Below are 19949 nucleotides of genomic sequence, written 5' to 3'. Positions count from 1 at the left end.
GGAGGGCTCGTTGGAGCCATGTTTGGAGGTCAAGCATTGTTCTGTGTTTACCCATACCATTGCTGGAGCCATCCCCGTGTAAGAGACAAGCACTCCGGCCATCTTGTCAGTGTGCCACTGCTGGGTGGGAGTGATTGATCAGCATGTATGGGAGAAAAAGGAGAAGGGTGGTTTAGAGGTTAGCACTCCGGCCTTTGCAGAGCTAGGTCCCAGGTTTGAATCTTGGCAAGGACACTATCTGCATGGAGTTTGCAGGTTCTCCCTGTGTTTGCGTGGGTTTCCCTCCACATTCCAAAAACATGCAGTTAGGTTAATTAGCTTCCCTCAAATTGACCTTAGACTGTATTAAAAACATAAGACTATGGTAGGAACATTGGATTGTGAGCTCCTTTGATAGACAACTAGTGACATGACAATGGACTTTGTACAGCGTGGTGTAATATGTCAGCACTATATAAATACTATATATTAATAACTGAATTACCACTAATTTGGTTTTAGTCCCTGGTGTTCACCATTTTCGGGTGTTTCGATGTCATGGATGCAGACAATGAGAATCCTGTGCATGAGTGGGATTGAGCAGTGGTGCTGCTTATCCAGCCATGCTTCGAGCCATGCTCCCCATACAACTTTTCTGATTCATTTTTCCTTGATAGTTCTTGCAAATCCCCATTTTTATTCTTGTTTTTTTTGTGATATATATCTTTTCAGATTATAAAATGATACATCAATCTATCTTCCTTCTCTACATTTAAATAACAGTGAAATATCTCAATACTACTACATTTTGCAGCACATTGGCACAATCATAAAAGGATTGTTACATTAGTGATGAGGAAAAGTTGTGCCAGCTTGGTACGTGTCAGCATATAAACATGGCTGACTTGGCCCCATCACACTTGCAGTTACAATGTGGTTAGCTGCCCCCAGACTCCCCCATCAATACTGTGCATTTGTGGTTGTTGTGTCAACTGCAATTCAGCCTGACGTGGCCATGTGGTGTCATGTGGTTGATTTTAGGTAAAGCTTTCCACGGTCCGGTGTTTTTAGGAAACTGACGTACCAAGCAACTGCTTTCCAATCTCTTTAAGCTGCAGCTGAAGGTGGTTGTAATAAATTCAATGGAAACAAAAGCAACATATTTCATTCAGCAACACCATTGCCACAATCCACCACAACCATACCACAACCGCCTGCACAAAGCGCTTCCCAGCTGCTCCCATTTAGTGGAATCTAGATGGTTGAAAGTGGGGCTCAGCCTGCAGCAAAATGCTCCGGTCCACTGCAACCTGAAATTAGTTTTATAGCATGATTTATATGATATGCTGCATATAAAAATAAATATATATATACAAATATGCGGTAATATAGGTGGGATACGAAGAAAACTTCATCACTCTCTACAAATACTGAAGCTCAAGCATTTCCTAGGCCATGTGCCAGGAATGGCAGCAGCCATGGCACACACAGAAAGGGGTTGTCTGTGAGATGTAACAGAGCAGAGAGGGGAAGGAAACGCATTCTGACTTCATAAGAGTCCTAGGAGAACATCTGTCTGACTAGTGCTACTTCCTCAAGACTCATCAATGAAACTTCAGGTTTTGCTCTTGTTCTTCTTTCATAACTGTGAGTATTGTTATAGTATATTATGTATTTCATTGGGATTTATGTTGGTTTGCTAGAATTTCCATGAGAACTTAAGTTGCAATTACAATCTGTTTTTGTTCATGATATACACAGAATATTCATAGCTAACAATACTTTTCTTAAAGATGCAGCAAACTTATTTTTATTTAGTTTATTCATTTAGTTTATACCGTTAATTAACAGACACTTTTTGGTTTTTTTTGTGTGTTTACCTCCTAACGAGGATTAATAATAATAATAATATCATTCCTGTGCTGTCTATGTTATATGCATAACATCTCTTTTTTACGACCCCACAGTACAATAATTAAGGAATTATATTTTTTTTCTCAATTTTAAAGTCAACAATAAAAGTTTATGTAAATCTTTGCATACAATTGTATGCTGGTGGACAGTCAAATGTGAAGACCACATCTGATATTAAATTATGACGGTCCTTGTTGTGGTAAAACACCATACAGTACTTATTATCTTTCTTAGTTATCTCCAACTCTAGAATGCTATGGGTAATGCTATGGTTAAAATAAAATAGTTTTATATAGTTTTTGCTAACTTCATTTTTATAGCCTTCTAATCACCAAGGTTAACATAAGGATGCTGCCGGACAGAGTATATAAAAATAGAACGTACAGCCAGTGCTTTTTGAGTGGATTCATTTGCTAATGTTCTCTCTGACAATCAATTGGTGTCTGGACAAGGTCCTCTGGCACCCAAGGCGAAAAATGTGAAAGTGTTACCCCCCTTACTGAGCTCGGATACATGGAGTTTGGCCATTCACATGTACAGTGACTGGGTTGGTGCACAATACACAAATGACAAATCTTCACTGGTGAAATGCTACTATTGTAAGGTCCTACAGAACAGGTTGGGGGGAGATGTTGCAATGTGGTTCTACTAATATGATTTCATCAAAACAAGCATGGTAAAATAGAATCTGGTTTCCTTTACTAACATCACAACTTAATTTGTTTTGCATTCTGGCAATTTAAGTTGTTTGTAACTTATGATGTGCCAACATGTTCTGCTCATGACATTTCATATTGACATAACTAGTCATGTACTTGTCATGTCAGATAAATCAGAGAAGCTTTGTGTTCTGATTATCAGTTGCCCCCAATACAGAACTGTGTGGCTGTGACATTGACTGCAGAGCTCTGCTCTTTTCAAATGAAAGCTAAACTGAATCTTCATACACACATCAGATGATTGTCCCCTGGGAGGAATAGTAGTGCTCGCCTCAGTCGGAAACCTGACCGTTGTGTATTACTGTGGAGGAGAATGGGGTGTCTCTTCCTTGTCGTCCTCCCTCTATCGTTCACCTTTCAGTGGAAATGATCACAAGGAATTATTTCCAATGAATGTTTGGGGCTTCCTTAACACAGGAAGCTGTTCTTACACCCGTGTGTGATGCTGAGTCTCCAACTATTAAAAGAGCAGGCCAAGGACAGCCTAGGTGGGGAGGAAGAGGGTGAAAGATGCTGGAGGTCCATCCAGAGAATGAGGCTTTCATCTACAACAGGGGTCCGCAAACTTTTTGGACTACTAGGCCATTTCCGGAGGTCAAGAAGGCACACTGGGTCAAAAGAAACAAGGTGTCCAAGGAAAGGTTTTTTCGAACCGTGACTGCAAGCGAGCAGCCTCAGTCTTCTGCTCATCCATGATGTAGTCTCCGTATGTGTGCGCATGCTTGGCAAAGAAATGCCCCTTGAGATTCGATCACTTGAAAGTGCTGTTGGTGTCTTTTCACACTAAACACAGGGCTTTGTTGCCGCATTGGGCGAAGAATACTTCGTCAGTCCATTTGGGGTTGAAGACACGACGTTCCAGGTCAACCTTCTGGAGACTAGTAGCTGCACGTTGCTTCTGCTCTTTAGGCATAGTAATTGGGGTTACTGTCCAGGAACTCGATGATATCACAGGAACTCATGATAACGTGACAATTCAATTAGGCCAGATCCAACAATAAATAACTAGGGGGAGGTTGGACCTGACTTGAATACTGGCTAGGCCGTATCCGGCCGGAGTTTGCCGACCTCTGATCTACAATATTGCAACTTCAAATGCACGTTGAGAGAAGCTCTGTGAAATGAAGAAGAAAGAAATTTTAGTACGGAAGAAAGGGTTGTACAATTGTACAAGGGTGAAGGTTAGGATAGAGTTCAGCATTATAGTGAATCTATAGCAGAGATTTTTTTTGAGTGTTGAATAATTAGAACTCCTGTTAGGTTTTACTGAAATTGAGGGCTTCATTGGAGAGGTTCCTTCACTTTTTGTCAGGTAAAATAAAGTTTTCATCAGGACAGAAAGTGAGGGGGAATGTCTCTTACAGCAAATAATAGGCTGTTTTGTAAAGTAGAGGAATGCTAGAAACTGCTTTTTATTATTGTATGTTCTCTGTCTTGTAAAATAATCCCCCATAACAGAAATTGGAGGGGAACTCCCTCTAACAGAACAGAAGTAAACCACATTTTTTAAACCTGAAAAAAACTAGTATAGTTACATTTAGAGACCCCCTTCACCATCAGTGCTAAATATACTTCTTATAGCGGGCCTTATAGTTCCCTGGAAATTTCACCTTGTGTCCTGAATATCTCCAAAATTAGCAGTTCCTTACATCTAGCTGTCACTGGGAATTCCATAGCTGTGAGTGGAAGATCATCTAATACACTACAGCTCATGCCTGGAAGCACCATGGCTATGAAAGTACGACTTGGTGATCATTATTGTATTCAGTATTGTATTGTAACATTGCTCACTCTTCTCCTTTCCGTCAGCTTTATCCAAGAACCCGCAGTCTAAGGATCTCCCCGATTCTCCATTATTAGATTTCTCAATTTCAATACACTATATTCAGTTTTGTGTTGAATTTGATATGAGAGTAAACAAATTAAATTGTGTGTTTTTTGTAATTTTGTAACATATCATAGCTTTGATTACACTAAAGTTTTTGTTTTTACCAGGTATGAGCCAAGAATTGGATAAATCTCATATACGTAACAAAAGGGCAATACTGGACCTCGCTGGAATGATTGAATGTAGTAGTAGGCACTCGTCTCTGGCATATCTTGGTTATGGATGTTACTGTGGAATAGGGGGAAAAGGATCACCAAAGGACAAAGCAGACTGGTATGTCCATTTACACATGACAGTGCTATTGCTGGACAATGATTGAAGATTCTTATTTAAACCTTATTTATCAATTGTGTTATGTATAAAAAATGCATTTTTATATATTGTGCCTTTATAGTATACACAGCACAGCATATTAGCAGTATATGTATGTCTTGGATCTGATTTAGGGCATGCAATTATGTTTTTAGTGGATAATAACTGGCACTGCAAAATCTATCTGTGCTTCTTACCAGGATTGATTTGGTTGTACTGATCTTTAAAAATGGCATAAACCAGTAGTTCTAGCTTTTTTTTACCAGGTCACCAGTTTAATGCCAGACATTTTTTCTACGGACCATTTCAAACAAACACAATAAGGTGCGCAATATATAAAGAGCGTCCTAATCGTGACGGGAAGAATCTGTGTCCTCTCTCTTGTGCTAACGCAAGTTATCTTGTGTGATTGGCTGAATAAAATGATAAGAAAGAGGAGCTGGCTTTTATAATTGGCTGGTTTATGTAATTGGCTGAACCAAATGACAGAAGACATAAATCCATCTTATCACAGCGAAGATTGCAGCCTTTTGAGTACAAGTGCTGAGCCAATCTGGAATCCTGAATCCTTATGCGGGATCGCAGAGATTTACCACTGCAAGTAACAGATCAATAAGAAAAAAGACCTACTGCTTGCTATTGTCAGCACATAAGATCACTACTGCAATGAGATTACCGGAACTGCTGATATCGCAAAGAATATCATAGCACATTGGTTTTAATAAAAAGCATCCAACAACATTCTTCTCAATTGATGCTTCAATTAAATATACCTAAAATTAATTTAAAAGTAAATTGTGATTTTTGGGCACATCCCAAAAATCACAACAAAGACCATCAAAACCTATGGGGACGCCTGAGGCAGTAGCAACAATCTACAACGCTACATTAAGATGTATAGTAAAAGTGTAAATCAGTAAAATTAAAATCACAGGAATTAAATCACTGCTTATTGTATGTACTAGTTAGTTACAAATTATTGGATCGAATCTATGGATCATATAGAACTCTACGAGTTCTGTGGCCATACAATCCGCTTTATCCGGAGGTCTAGAGATCCGCCCTGTTCCTATTGTTAGAAAAACATCTTCATTTACATTTGCCTTTTTACTTCACTATCTCCTGCATGCCAAGACAGGCTAACGTTGTTTCCCCAAGCAATGGCTCCCACGCAGAAACAAGGGGGGCCCCGGGGCTCCCAAACAATTATCAAAGCCAGTGCAACACTTTTAACAATCAACAGATGAAAATACAAAACTTATATTTTTACTATACATATATATATTATTACATTTTACTAGCATTGTAGATTGTCTATTAACCATGTGAAAGTATTGCAGCAGCCTCCACGTTGTTGGTATTATGAAGTTACTAATAAGTAAGAGCACCTGGTGCTAAGTTTTAGATTGCAGCACCATCTAGCACAAGTTTGCACAGCCAAGAAACATACCAAGTCTGTGGACTTTATCATATAATATTCACATATACACAAGAAATGGTTGAGTAAAACGAATTAAAGTTAAAAGACTGTACAGAATAAATCAATAAAAACTATTTCATTTTGTGCGGAGGGTAAAGGTTAGGATCATTTAAAGTTTTACAATAGGTGAAAGTTGGCTTTAAGGACTGTCTGTGATACCGGGTTACTGGTATACAGTTGGATGAACCAGATACTTGCTGAGACAAATCTAAATAAAAGTCTTCAATTCCCACCTGGTCTTTAAATTAAACACCATTTAATAACTACTGTCTGTCCTAAAAAGAATGTTTTCTTCAGTCACAACATTGCATGAAAATGTAATATACGCTTCTCAGATCCAGCCCTTACCACCAGCATCAGCATTTTCTTACTAAAATTAGCTACAGCAAATCCTAAATTCAAATCACTAAAACATGATCTGCTGATAATACTAAATGAGTAGACTTGAAACACGCTTTTTATATTATGTGAGTATTGATTCCCTTCCATATACACATGGCCATATGCCTTCTCACATACTCTGCTTTATGTGTCCTGCTAGATGACTCTTTTTACTCATTTTGCAGATTCACAAATCACATAACCAGCTTCTCCCCCGTCATTTCATTCAGCCAATAACACAAGCCGCTTTACTTGACCTGGCTGAAAGAAATGACAGTAGAGAGGACACGGATCCCTCATGTCACAGTGAAGACTGCGGCGGGTTTAAATAAAGAATGTGATGAGTCAGCAAACAAGTGCATTGCATCAGTGATGTATTACGTGTTAGCTACCAATTATTTGCGCAGCTTCATTAAAAATCCTCCTTTGGCACTCTATTTTGTAATATACGAGGGGGTGCTGAGAAGTTCCTGGCTTTGCCCAGAAAGAAGAGAGCCAGAGTTATGAAATACCAGATTTATCCCACATAATCTCCCCTGAGACTGATGCACTTGGTACAGCGTAGTCTAGACCATTCAAATAAAAGTCTTTGGTTGGGCCACAAACCAGCTCTCAGCTTTGATGTCAGAAATGTCCTCAAAACATTTCCCCTTCAGGCGTTTCGTCAAATTCAGGAACAGATAATAGTCCGAAGGGGCCAGGTCAGGTGAGTAGGGGGGATGATGGACCAATTGGAAATCCAGGGTGTTCAATTTGGCAGCCACAAAGTTGGACGTGTGCGCAGGTGCATTGTCCTGCAAGCAAAGGATCCCTTTGGTCAACTTTCCACGGCATTCCGTCCTAATTTCCTCCTTCAGCTGGTCCAGGAGGTTAGCATAGTACTGTGCGGTGATACTAGAGCCCTGAGGTAGGTAGTCCACCAACAGAATGCCGTCTTTGTCCCAGAAAATGGACGCCATGACTTTTTTGAACGATCTCTGGGTTCGGAACTTCTACAGAACTACTTCTTTCAGGATCAGATGTGGAGCAAGGTTTCATCCTCTGTCACTAACCCAGCCAAAAAGTCCTCTGCAGCTTCAAAATGGGACAAAAACAGCTTTGGATGCTTCAACTCGTTCCTTCTTCTGATCACTGTTCAAACATTTCGGCCCCCACTTCTCTGAAAGCTTGCCATGTCTAGGTTAGTGGTGATAAGAAACCCAACACACTCCCGTGAGATGTCAAGTATCTGGGCGATCTTTTTTGTGGATATTCCCCGGTCCTCAATAATCAGCTCATGGACATCGCAGGTTGCCGGGTCAGTTGAGGTTGGGGGGCGCGCACTGCGGGGCTCATCTTCAATGGTGAAATGCCCGGTCTTGAAACGACATATCCAGGTTATGACAGTGCTGTAGGAAAGACACTTCTCCCCCAGTGTTTGTGACATCTCAGTGTGAATGTCCTTTGCTGACTTTCCCCGGAGAAACAAAAACTTCATGACGGCCCGTAACTCCAACAACGTGAAACTTGCTTGTGCCTCTGCCATCACAGCTTCTCATTAAAAGAAAAAACAGTTTAAAGAATTGCAAAGACCTGATATTTGTACAGTTACATACTAAGATATTAGGCTGTCATATGCCCCCACATTCATTATTCTATTTGATCTGGAAGGGGGTACAGCCAGGAACTTCTCCGCACCCCCTGGTATTCTAAATTTTCTCCCATGATCCCTGAAGGAGTAGAGCGACAATATGTTTAGGTCAGCCTTATTGCTTTACCAATACTTGAAAGGCTTCAATCATCCATATCATCAGGATTCCATAGAACCCTTGGATCCAGTTCCATTCTAGTTTTACGGCACCAACCAAAAGATACATCACAGCTGATTCACACTGCTGTATTTGCTGCAATTTGGACATCACCCCTATAGAAGTTCGAAGCTGTGCTGTACACCTGAGGAAGCTGTGCCCTAAAGAACTTGGGTAGTTGGTTACTAATTTGAAATGAAAACACATTCATTTACACATAATCTCTTTCTCTTTAAAGCTCCATTTCCCCCTACATTGGCCCTGATTTATTAAAGCTGTCCAAGACTGGAGAGGATACACTTTCATCAGTGAACCTGGGTGATCCAGCAAACCCAGAATGGATCTGCACCAGGTTGAAAACATTTGCTGACAGATAGCAAATTACTTTTAAGAAATTCATTCCAGGTTTGCTGGATCACCCTGATTCACCAATGAAAGTGTATCTTCTCTAGCCCTGGAGAGCTTTATTAAATCAGGCCTATTCTGTCTTTAAACTGACAGCTTAGCTCAGCTGTCATACTGACAAATGCTAATTGCCTGTTTGTCTCCTAAATTCAATATTTTTACATCACAGACCTTAAACAAATATGTAGCCAGTGAAGTCAATCTGTTTATTTACTTTAAGTAAGGCTTAGTCTACACGGACGTTTTCCCCAGCAAACTAACCTGAGGCTTTAAAAGTTCTCATGCTTTCCAATAGGCTAATCTACACCGGGACGTTTCCTTGTGGCAAGTTTATGAGCGTTATCTATACCGTTAACGCTCTTTAATTGTAAATGCGTTAAAAACACGGGAAAATGTGGCAAAGGCAAGCTTAAAAACGCTATAAAAGTTCATAAATAACGCAGCAGGAACGTTTACATGTGTTTTTATTAATGTCTGTGTAGACCCAGCCTAAGTAGTATAAAAATATAGTAAGCACATACACGTGGCATCCTAAATCTTTCATTTTACACATGGTAGCTACATAGTATTCTTATCAAGGCTCCTTAAAATGAAACGCTTTTACATAGGTACAAAATAAGTAATTATATGCTTGGCAAATATCTGTAAATGAAAGTTTTATCATGTATCATGTAAACTATTTCATGTCTCTCCTGCTCCATTTCTTTCTGTGTTTTCTCCCACTCATTTGTTGATTTTACATTTGGGAAAATGCCAGCACTCATTTCTCGATGTTCATTCTGTGTACCAGGTGCTGCCATAGACATGACTGCTGTTATGGAATTGCAGAGCAAGCTGGATGTTTGCCCAAGTCGCATTCTTATGACTGGAGCTGTATTGGTGACATGTTTATCAAATGCGGTAACTCAGAATTAGATACTTTATAGAAAAATGAATGTGTTATCAATGTGTTGTGCGTATTTTCTGACTTTTTATACTTTGGATTTACTATGGGTTTAACACTTGTGTCTGCACAGTGATAACTGGACATCTTATATAAATGATCAGAAAAATAGGGTAAGACTTTAAAAGTTTGTACAATATCTCTCTAGCCCTAATATAGTCAAAAAATATATTTTGGGAGATATTTCACTTGAGATAAAACAACAGAGGTAAAACAACTCACCCCATATTGGTTCTCTACGTATATGGAAGAAATGGATGTCGTAAACCTAAATGGAATTGTAAGAAGCAAGGAATTTACAAGGTCCCTGGGTTCAGAGCTTTCTTTTTAACCTTACAGAAGAACCATTACATTTTACACTTCAAAATACAGTGGCAAATTTATTCTTGGTAATTTTGGTTAAAGCGGAAACTAAAAAAAAAAAAATGATGTGTGCTGTTTATGGAAAATGCTTCTGTACGGTAAATTGAAAAATGTTATTTTCCGACCACAAGAAAATGTGCAGTAATTACAGTCAATTTTTCTGCAAAACAAGTCCTTTCCTGCATTATGTGGCTTTATCCAGACATCCCAATGTTGTATTTTTATCACCTAAACATTAGAAATCTCTAAATAGACTAAATTATGTATAGGGGGAAAGTAGAAGTGGTTTGGCACTGGACAGCAGGTTTTAGTATAGTAAGCCTGTAAGGCTTTTTATAAGTTTTGAAATTTATAGTGAATACAACACGAAATGTCTTTAAAAAAATGCTTCCTTGAAAAACTAATTCCACTTTACTACTTGGACAGACATATTATAAGTGATAGTCAGCATGGCTTCAAGAAAGACAGAAGTTTTCAAACAAATTTACTGATATAGTGTACTTGGATTTTGCTAAAGCATGTGACACTGTAACCCACAGACGGGTAATATGCAAGTTAGGGTCAATAGGTTTAGAAATGTCAATCTGTAAATGGATAGAGAACTGGCTTAAAAATCATCCAGAGAGTTGTAATTAATGATTCATACTCTGAATGGTGTAAGGGTATTAGTGGTGTACCCCAGGGTTCAGTGTCGGGACCTTTACTGTGTAACATCTTTATAAATGATATGGAGTTTGGGATTTCTGTGTTTGCAGATGACACCAAACTATGTCATGGAATTAAGTCCATACAGGATGTCTATAATCTACAAGCAGACCTGGATGTACTGTGTGATTGGGCAGCCAAGTGGCAAATGACATTTAATATAGATAAATGTAAAGTTATGTACTTGGGGGTAACAACATGCATGCTTCATACTGTCTAGGGGGAATACATTTGGGGGAGTCAGAAATGGAGACGGATCTGGGGGTTCTGGTAGGTCATAGACTTAATAACAGCATGCAATGCCAAGCTGCAATATCTAAAGCTAGTAAAGTACTTTCTTGTAATAAAAGAGGAATAGACTGCAGAGATGGAGACATAATCCTGTACAAAGCATTGGTCAGACCACATCTGGAATATGCAGTCCAAGTTTGGACACCAGTTCATAAAAAGGACATTGTGGGATTGGAAGAGGGCGGAGAAGGGCAACTAAACTAATAAAAGGAATGGAGGAGCTCCGCTATGAGGAGAGATTAGCTGAACGGAATCTATTCTCCCTTGAGAAGAGACGTATAAGGGGGATATGATCACCCTGTGTTAATATATAAATGATCCATATAGAGAACTCTCTTCCCTATTACTCACTTTGAGATCATTACAAAGCACAAGGGGGCGCTCTTTGTGTCTGGAGGAAAAGAAGTTTAAGCTCCGGATAAGGAAGGGATTCTTCACTGTAAGGTGTGAAAATGTGGAATCGGCTCCCTCAGGAAGGAGTTTCAGTAACTACTATAGATTGCTTTAAGAAAAAGCTGTTTTTTTTCCAGAAGCACAGAATATAACTGGGGATTAAGGATTTAAAGTAAAAATAACAGTGACTGCTGATCCAGGGAACATCCGACTGCCACATGGAATCAGGAAGGAATTTTTTCCCCTGTTGAAGCAAGTTGTACCCGGGGTTTTTCTTTGCCTTCCTCTGAACCAACTATGTCTTATAGGGTTTTATATCTGGGATATGTTTATGTACCTAGTGGTTGAACTTGATGGATTTATGTCTTTTTTCAACCAAACCTACTATGTAACTATGTAACAGACAATGAGATTGTTCATTGAGGATGCTTCCGTGAACACCCAGAAGTAAAGAAAGCTTGTGCAAGTACTCGATGAAGCTGAGGGTCAATAAAATGTACTCCAAACTCTGTAGATGACCAATGGAAAATTTAAAAATTGTACGTAAGTTGAGCTTGGGGAAAATAGCAGTCACAAATAGCAACAAATATTTTATAAGAACCAGCACTGTCCCGGACATCTCCATTGGCCAGCCACCAGCATGAAAAAATATAAGGAGATAGCTCTCCAGATCGATTGAATCTTTTAAGATGAAGCAATGTGAAATCTTATTGATTATTGTTATGCTAGTGTTGTTTTCCTTGCTGTCATGTGTGGCAAGGGCCTAGTTCTCCTGTGAGTTTGTGCTGCATTAACCCTGTGACCTGTAATCCCGTGAGCCTGCACCCGTCTTCCTTTATAATGGCATTCCTGTGTCTCCAGTTGCCAACGTTTACTCTATTGTTCACTACACTTTCTCCATTCTCCCCCTAACATTTAGTCTGTTTCTGATTCTAATACTGAGTGTTACGTTACCTGGGTTAGCTGCTACCTGCACTATGGGTTTGTGGGCTACAACATGATACACCCAAGACTAAGGTCCTTTATTATTGACAGGGTGCTTATTAATAATTTCATGGTGTGCTTACACACTTTCCTCCAATCCTCGTACCAAGGATGATATTTAGGCCTGGTCTGGCCTTTGTTTATTGACAGATGGCTCAGCCATAAATCTGTCTGCCGCGTCTTAGTCACCTATTGATCCTAGACGGTTTCTCAACTCTTAGCTGCCAAATGTTTGGCCCAGTCCCAGACCACCACCAGTGATGCCTTTCATCATGCCAGCATACATTTTATATACTGCCTCCTCCATACTTCCCTAGGGATCCCATGAGCCTACACAATGGTTACCTTACTGAAGGACAGTCTACGATTCAGTTTTTTTCTCTTTCAGAAGACTTGCCAAAATTAGAATTCTTTGCAGCTGGCAGACTCATCTTCTCCTGAGCAGACTAATACATTTGACTGTTAATTTCCGTCCTTTAAGGAAAAGTTGCAATTGTCAGTCCCAGAGCCTTTGGTTTTAGTGCTGACTTAAGGACGCTTATATAAAATACAATATAACTAAAACCTGAATGCCTTGTACTCATAGATGGGGGTATGCTGGAGCATTCTCAAATACCAAGGTCCTCCCCTATATTCTGAAGCAGCAGGCAAGTTCATTTTTGTCATTTTTGTCAAAAAGTCTCAAAAAGACTCGTCTCTTGAGCGGCTTTGTATTTCAATTGTGAATGTCACTATCCTTTGTTATGGACCCATCACTTTCTGTTCTCAAAACACTCATTAAAATGTGTTATGATTATTACATACAATTATTAGTGTGCACCTTCTCCTTGTTTTACACAAGGATACATTCATGCTCATCCCCGGCCTCCCCTTGCTTGAACTACACATACCAATAATGGATTGATCTTCTTCTCAGTTGCTTGCTTCGGGGGCTTTCTTTCATTCCAAGTGCCTCCTGTGACCCACAATGATTGGTTGGCTCTTGATTTAATCTAGCTGTATAAATATAAAATACTGATTGCAACAAAAAGCAAAAGTTAGAGAAATGGTTAGTACTCTAACCAGTGTGCTGCAATGTCCATAGTGCCGGTCAGGGAAAAGATGGGAGAGGTCCCTGACCGCCTGGTTCATGTCCAGCTGCACAAATTACTGTTCTGTTATTATTTATGTAGTGTTCAGGGAGCCTTGTATGGAGTAAGCAACTGGAGGCTGCACAGGAAAGACGTTCACTTCCTGAGCTATGAGTACTAATATAGTTAACATTGTACGTGCATGTATTTGTACTAAAACGTCAGCACCATTGTAGTGAATGTTAATACATCTTCAGTGTGAAGTAAAATAAGACACACTGTGGTAAAGATCTACTGAACAGTGTCAGTCAGGTACCATTGTTTCTTCAGAAATAGAGTTTGATTTTCTTGTGTACTCCTTGTCTGGAACTTTGCGGTACAATCCAGCAGTAGTCAGCCATCATACTTTCATTCCAGAAACCTTGGTAGCGGTGCTCCATCAACTGAATGTCCTGGTGAAAACGTTCTGCTCGTTGGTCACCCACCATACCAAGATTTTCTGGGAAGAATTCTACATGTGAGTGCAAGATATGTATTTTTTAATGACAATCGACAACCCAGTTTCTGGTATGAATCAAGCAAATTCTGAACTCCTTCCTTGTGTGCAGGAGACTTATTGTGCCCAGGAAATTTTCACACAGCCACTTGAATGCATCCCAAACTTCTAGCTCAGCTGCTGAGAAAGATTGTTTGAAAACATCATCCTGCAAAACAGACTTGAACTGTGGCCCTATAAATATCCCTTTCTTAATGTTTGCAGTGCTTATGTTTGAAAACTTCTAAACAAGGTACTGAAAATTTACCCCTGGCCTTTACAAGGTTCTTCATCAAGCCTAACTTGATATGGAGAGGTGGTAGAAATATTTTATGCGGATCAACCAGAGGCAGAAACTTGACACTGCTTGTTCTGGGCTTATAGGTATCTCTTGGTAGCCAATCATGCTTCCCATAATGGTCTCCCGTAGATCGGCTGTCCCACAGGCATAGGAAACAGCAATATTTTGTGACTCCTCCTTGCTTTGCCATCAGCAAGCCAGATGTTCCACTGGTGTGTTTTATATACTGGATTGCTTCATGTTGTCATAGAACTCCTTTAGGTTAATGGAATGGGCAATCAGTAAACTTGGTTTGGAATTACCATTATGCAGTAAGACTGCTTTCAAGCTTCTTTTAGAGGAATCAATGAAGATACAACATTCAGAAGGAACATGCTTTTGTGACAAACTGTTAGAGAGTGCATTTATATCATGACAGTAGCACAGTGAGCCATCACTACTGAAGAACGTTGTCAAGTTATGATTTCCTTTTCTGTAGTGAGTTACAGTTACACCCTTTGCAGCAAGTTCTTCTGTTTAAGCCTTGAAGCAAGAAGTTCTGCTTTGTCTTTGGAGACATATAGATCATGAATGAGATCATTCAGCTCTGCTTGTGTAAAGGTCTCTGGTTCTGAATCTTCATCGGCCAAGTAGTCAGGATCAGATGATTCGGGGGTTGTAAATGGCTGCAACTCCAGCGCATTCCCCATCACCTTCTACAGAAGAAAGTCCATCATGTGGCCGTACCGGAACTGGCAATGACTCATCATGGGGAACAGGCCTAACTGCAGAATCCAGGCTGGGATATACAATTTTGTGCTTAGTTTTGTATCAACTTTTGTTGACGCAGCAAAAATATCAATTGATTAGATGGTCTCGCTGTTCTGTCACACCATCGGGATTGCAAATGACATTGCTGCTTTACGCCGATGTAGCCGGTCACGCAGTCCGTTGGAATAACTGGTACAGATGACATGTAGAGCCCAAGATTTATCCTGTTCACCAAGTGGACAACCGAAATACAATTTGTATATTTTGTGGTAATTTGGTGATGTTGTGCTTTCGTCGTGAATGAACCACACATATCTGGATCATTAAGGCAATTTTTGAGGCATGATGGCAAATGAAATCAATCGCAGTTAGTGTGGACTCTAACCTTAAAAAAAGAAAACTGTTGTTAAATGTTGTAATATGTTAAGGCTATTTATAACGAATTTCACACAATATATAATTAGCTGCATCACAAAAACTAGATGTGTGTCACAGATTCCTGCAGGTCCAGGGGATATGTGCCTTCTTCTTGCTCACCCTCCTTGCAGTCCTCTGCTGCCAGCACCATCTCTGCCTCTGGATCCAACACTCTGCATACTTCCTGTTCCAAGTCAGGTGATTCTCTGTCAGCTGCTCCTTTGCCTCATGCACTCCCTCTGCTGGCAAACATCTGAATAACACTTGAGATTATCTCAAAAAACAGCACTCCCTCTGCTGGTGGGTTTGATGTCTACGGCTCACTTGATCCACGACCATCACCTGACATTCCCTTCTTAAGGAAGTGACCTGGCAACAGTTTCCTAAACAAGGAGTTCCTTTGGCTCTGCTTTCAGGTTCCTGTTTGTTTCTCCTGTTCCAGATTCTTTGTGTATTAATATTATTATTAAACAGGATTTATATAGAGCCAACATATTACGCAGCGCTGTACATTAAAAAGGCAGATTGCAAATGACAGACTAATACAGACAGTGATACAGGAGGAGAGGACCCTGCCCCGAAGAGCTTACAATCTAGTAGGTGGGGGAATTTACACACAATAGGAGGGGGATATGTAGTGGTGGGAAGTAGTGATGGTTTCAAATGACAGAAGAAGACGGGTAGGCAAGTTTGAATAAATGGGTTTTGAGTGCTCTTTTAAATGAGCAGAAAGTAGGAGCAAGCCGAATAGGACGAGGATGACCATTCCAGAGAGTTGGAGCAGCACTAGAGAAGTCTTGTATCCGTGCGTGTGATGAGGTTATGAGTGAGGAAGTCATTAGTAGGTCATTGGAGGAGCGGAGAGAGCGGCAGGGGGAGTATTTTTTTACCATGTCAGAAATGTAAGTGGGGCAATAACTGTGTAGGGATTTGAAGGCAAAGCACAGGAGCTTAAATTTGATTCTAAGGTGAAATGGAAGCCAATGGACAGAACTACAAGGAGATGCAGCGGAGGAGGAGCGGAGGGAAGGATGGATGAGTCTGGCTGCAGCATTCATGATAGATTGAAGAGGAGAGAGTCGTGTTAGTGGAATACCAGCGAGAAGGATGTTACAGTAGTCCAGACGAGAGATGATAAGAGCATGTACAAGGAGTTTGGGGGTCTCGGGGGACAGGTAGGGGCGGATTTTGGAGATGTTGCGTAGGTGAAAGTGACCGGACCTGGAAATGTTCTGAATATGGGGGGGAAATGAGAGGGCCGAGTCAAAGGTGACACCACAACAACGTGAGGGGAAGGCCGAATAACAGTGTTGTTGACACTTAGATATATGTCAGGGGGGGTTTGGAATTTTAGGGGGGATGATGATGAGTTTGTATAACTGACCCCGGCTTGTTTCTGACTACTCTTGTTCGCTGCTTGCCCTGACCTTTTGGTTTATCTAACTACTCTCTTGGATTTCCCTTTGGCACCACATCTTGTTTCTGTCTGTTTGCAGTCACCTGCCTCAGTGTGCACAGGGGCCACAACCTGCCAGTTGCCCGCATCGCAACATCCTTACCTCTAGAGGCTCTGGTGAAGACCGGGCAGCTGCTTAGACTCTGCGCCCTGTGCACGTCTCTGCCAACTGAGCTGGTGACACAGAGGGTCCACCGTCCTGCCCCGCAGTATTGTGACAACGTGCTAGAGGGAAATTGAACACAAATTTAAAATCCGCATCAAAAATACTACAAAGCATACATAAAATGTGTCTGATGAAAATGACATGTTGACCTGTGTTATAGGGAGCCTGTGAATTATACCAGTAGATCCCTCACTTTGTAGCATTGGCCTTAAACCAATGTTGCCTTGGACCACAATGAATGGCCATTGGCATGTAAGGTCAGGGTTAGGGAAAGAACAGACAGGTAACTGAACAAAACAGAGGTAGACGGATTCAGGGGAGAATGTACAGGTATTATATATCTTGATGATAATCTCCCAAAACCTGAGGGTGACCGGGAATTCCCACCACAGATGTATTGTGGAACCCCTTTGAGATAGGCAATACCAGCATTTATCAGAATATGGTGTAGGGCAAAGATACAATCTGGACAAAATCTTGTAGTTATTTTCCTGCACATTACATGAAAAATTAATTTTATGCGTCAGTATAAAAGCTTTTTCCCAATCCGATGCTGATAGAGGAAATGTAAATGGGATTACAAGAATTAATGTCCTGAATGAATATATTGTAGAACAAAGATCGTGTAGTGGGGGCTCTAGTGAAAGGATGCCTTCAAAGGCCACAAGGCTTCTATTAAGCATGAATTTGGGATAGGAGAATACAAAAGACAGAAGCTGTTTGTATAAGAACCAGGAGGACATCCTACCTCAAACCAGGATATCGAGGGATGGTAGGGGGGAATATCCGCCATTGTATACCTTGGATGCGGCGGTTTTCGGAGGCCATCCATGACAAAGAAATGCTCCACTCTTATTGCTGGTGGAAAGGCCAGGTTATCGAACAGTAGGTTTAGCAGATAGTTTACCCACTCCAGTGAGATTGTCCCATAGCCATAAAAGATCAGTGGTTAGACCGGGGATAGGGTGAAATGGCTGTAGAAGGGTGTGATCCACCAACGGTAGAGATCTAAAGTCTATTGGGGATAGACCAGTCTACTAGCTGCACTATCACTGATGCACGATACTAGGAGACTGCGTCAGGCACCCATGCTCCTCCCTTACTTTTTGATTTGGCTCGAGTATGGAATGCTATGTGAAGATGTTTCGCCTTCCAGAGAAAAGTTTGAAATAGCTTAAGGATTTTATGTAAATATATAAAAGGCATGTATAAAGGCTTGCACTAACTGTCTGTAATAAATCTGTCTTCTTTAAAAAGTTATTGAAGAACTAGCTGGATATTAATTCATAAGAAATTCTGTTTTTTTTTCAGGTTCTACAAATGACTACTGCCAAAGAATTTTATGTTACTGTGACAAACAATTAGCTGAGTGTTTGGGGAAAGCACCTTACAATAACAAGTATATGCTATATCCTAACTTTTTATGCGGGAGTCGGACTTTGTCCTGCAGGTATTATAAAGAATGGAATGCATTTCGCAGAAAGAATGCTCGTACTTATTAAGCAGCAGTTTTATTGAAAAATTCTATTATCTGTTTGGGTCAGTATACCCATTTAGACTAGGAGTTCAACTCTAGCAACATTAAAAAGTATCACAATTACTTACAAACTAAGTAAGTGAGTAACACTCAATGATACTCCTCTCTCCAGTTCTATAATGTGGTTGGCACTCCTACCAGCAGCCTATTCCTTGCCAATAATCAGGCCACGGATCCGTGAAATGAGCAAGTTTTGAAGACCATCATTATTGCACCAATTCTCACCGCTCAAACCAGCAGAAGAAATAATAATGTGACCCTTCCTGTTGTATGTATTCATAAAATACAATTAATTGTCGCCAATTTTATTTGCCCCCTTAAAGGACTCACAGAGGCTCTTTATGCTTAGCCCGGGACATCTTTCCTTGGATTTTATGATTAGGCCAATCATCCTCATGTACTGTGTAAAATGAATTTTTAGCGTAAAAAAATTGCTGGCTTTTGATTCTTATTGAACTATATATTTTGATGATCTATGAATAAAATATTATCTGTTTAAGCATTTAAAGGGTTTGTTTACTCTGTTTAAATAAGTTTTGTTCACAAATTCTGCTACATTGTACTATTGCACATTGCTCATATAGACTTTAATATAATTTATATAATGTCCAACTATTGCAGGAATTATTATCTGCTACATGAAAATAGCTGATAATTACCTGATCAGGAACAACTTTTTTGCACTCCTATGGAGGAGGGTGCAGCGGGGTGCCACCTGCTCGCCCCCTCTGTCCAATGGCACTGTGTGTAGGGTGCTCATTCATTCATCTGTCATTATAAAGTTCTTTGGCCCTGATTTACCAAGCAAATACATGGAAGCTAAACACGCGTATTTACACGCCGATATACATGGCATTTTTCCGTGGGCTGGAGCCGAGTGCTAGTACACTCGCCTTCACTTGCCCGCTGGATTCCTGCTTTAATAAATGAGCAATAACGGTCTCAAATCCGCCAATTATTGTGATTAGTTTGCAGCTGCGCAATTAAGGAGGATCTGTTAAGCTGTCATAGCTTAAGGTCATAGTGGTAAGGTCATAGCAATTAATTAGCGCACACCTGCTCTCTGTTCTGTGCATATCTACAGTCCATTACAGGTCAATTAGAATCTTTAATGCTTCATCTTCTTTTGGGTAAGTGATACTTTTTTAGGTTACATTGTACTTATTCACAAAA

The 19949-nt window shown here is 40.3% G+C and overlaps 1 protein-coding gene across 1 annotated transcript; it reads left to right on the top strand.

Annotated features, from left to right (window-relative positions):
- The first annotated feature begins 1467 nt into the window (after nt 1-1467).
- On the top strand, nt 1468-19278 carry LOC140335995 (phospholipase A2-like). Its single transcript, XM_072419032.1, has 4 exons — nt 1468-1626; nt 4608-4773; nt 9656-9765; nt 18551-19278. Exons 1-4 carry the CDS (start codon nt 1587-1589, stop codon nt 18739-18741), a joined length of 507 nt encoding a protein of 168 aa, XP_072275133.1. The 5' UTR covers nt 1468-1586; the 3' UTR covers nt 18742-19278.
- Nucleotides 19279-19949: the final 671 nt, after the last annotated feature.

Source organism: Pyxicephalus adspersus, chromosome 7 (assembly GCF_032062135.1).
Source record: "Pyxicephalus adspersus chromosome 7, UCB_Pads_2.0, whole genome shotgun sequence".
NCBI lineage: Eukaryota > Metazoa > Chordata > Amphibia > Anura > Pyxicephalidae > Pyxicephalus > Pyxicephalus adspersus.
Note: the sequence above shows the minus strand (reverse complement) of the source record. Positions and strands in the feature narration are given on the sequence as shown.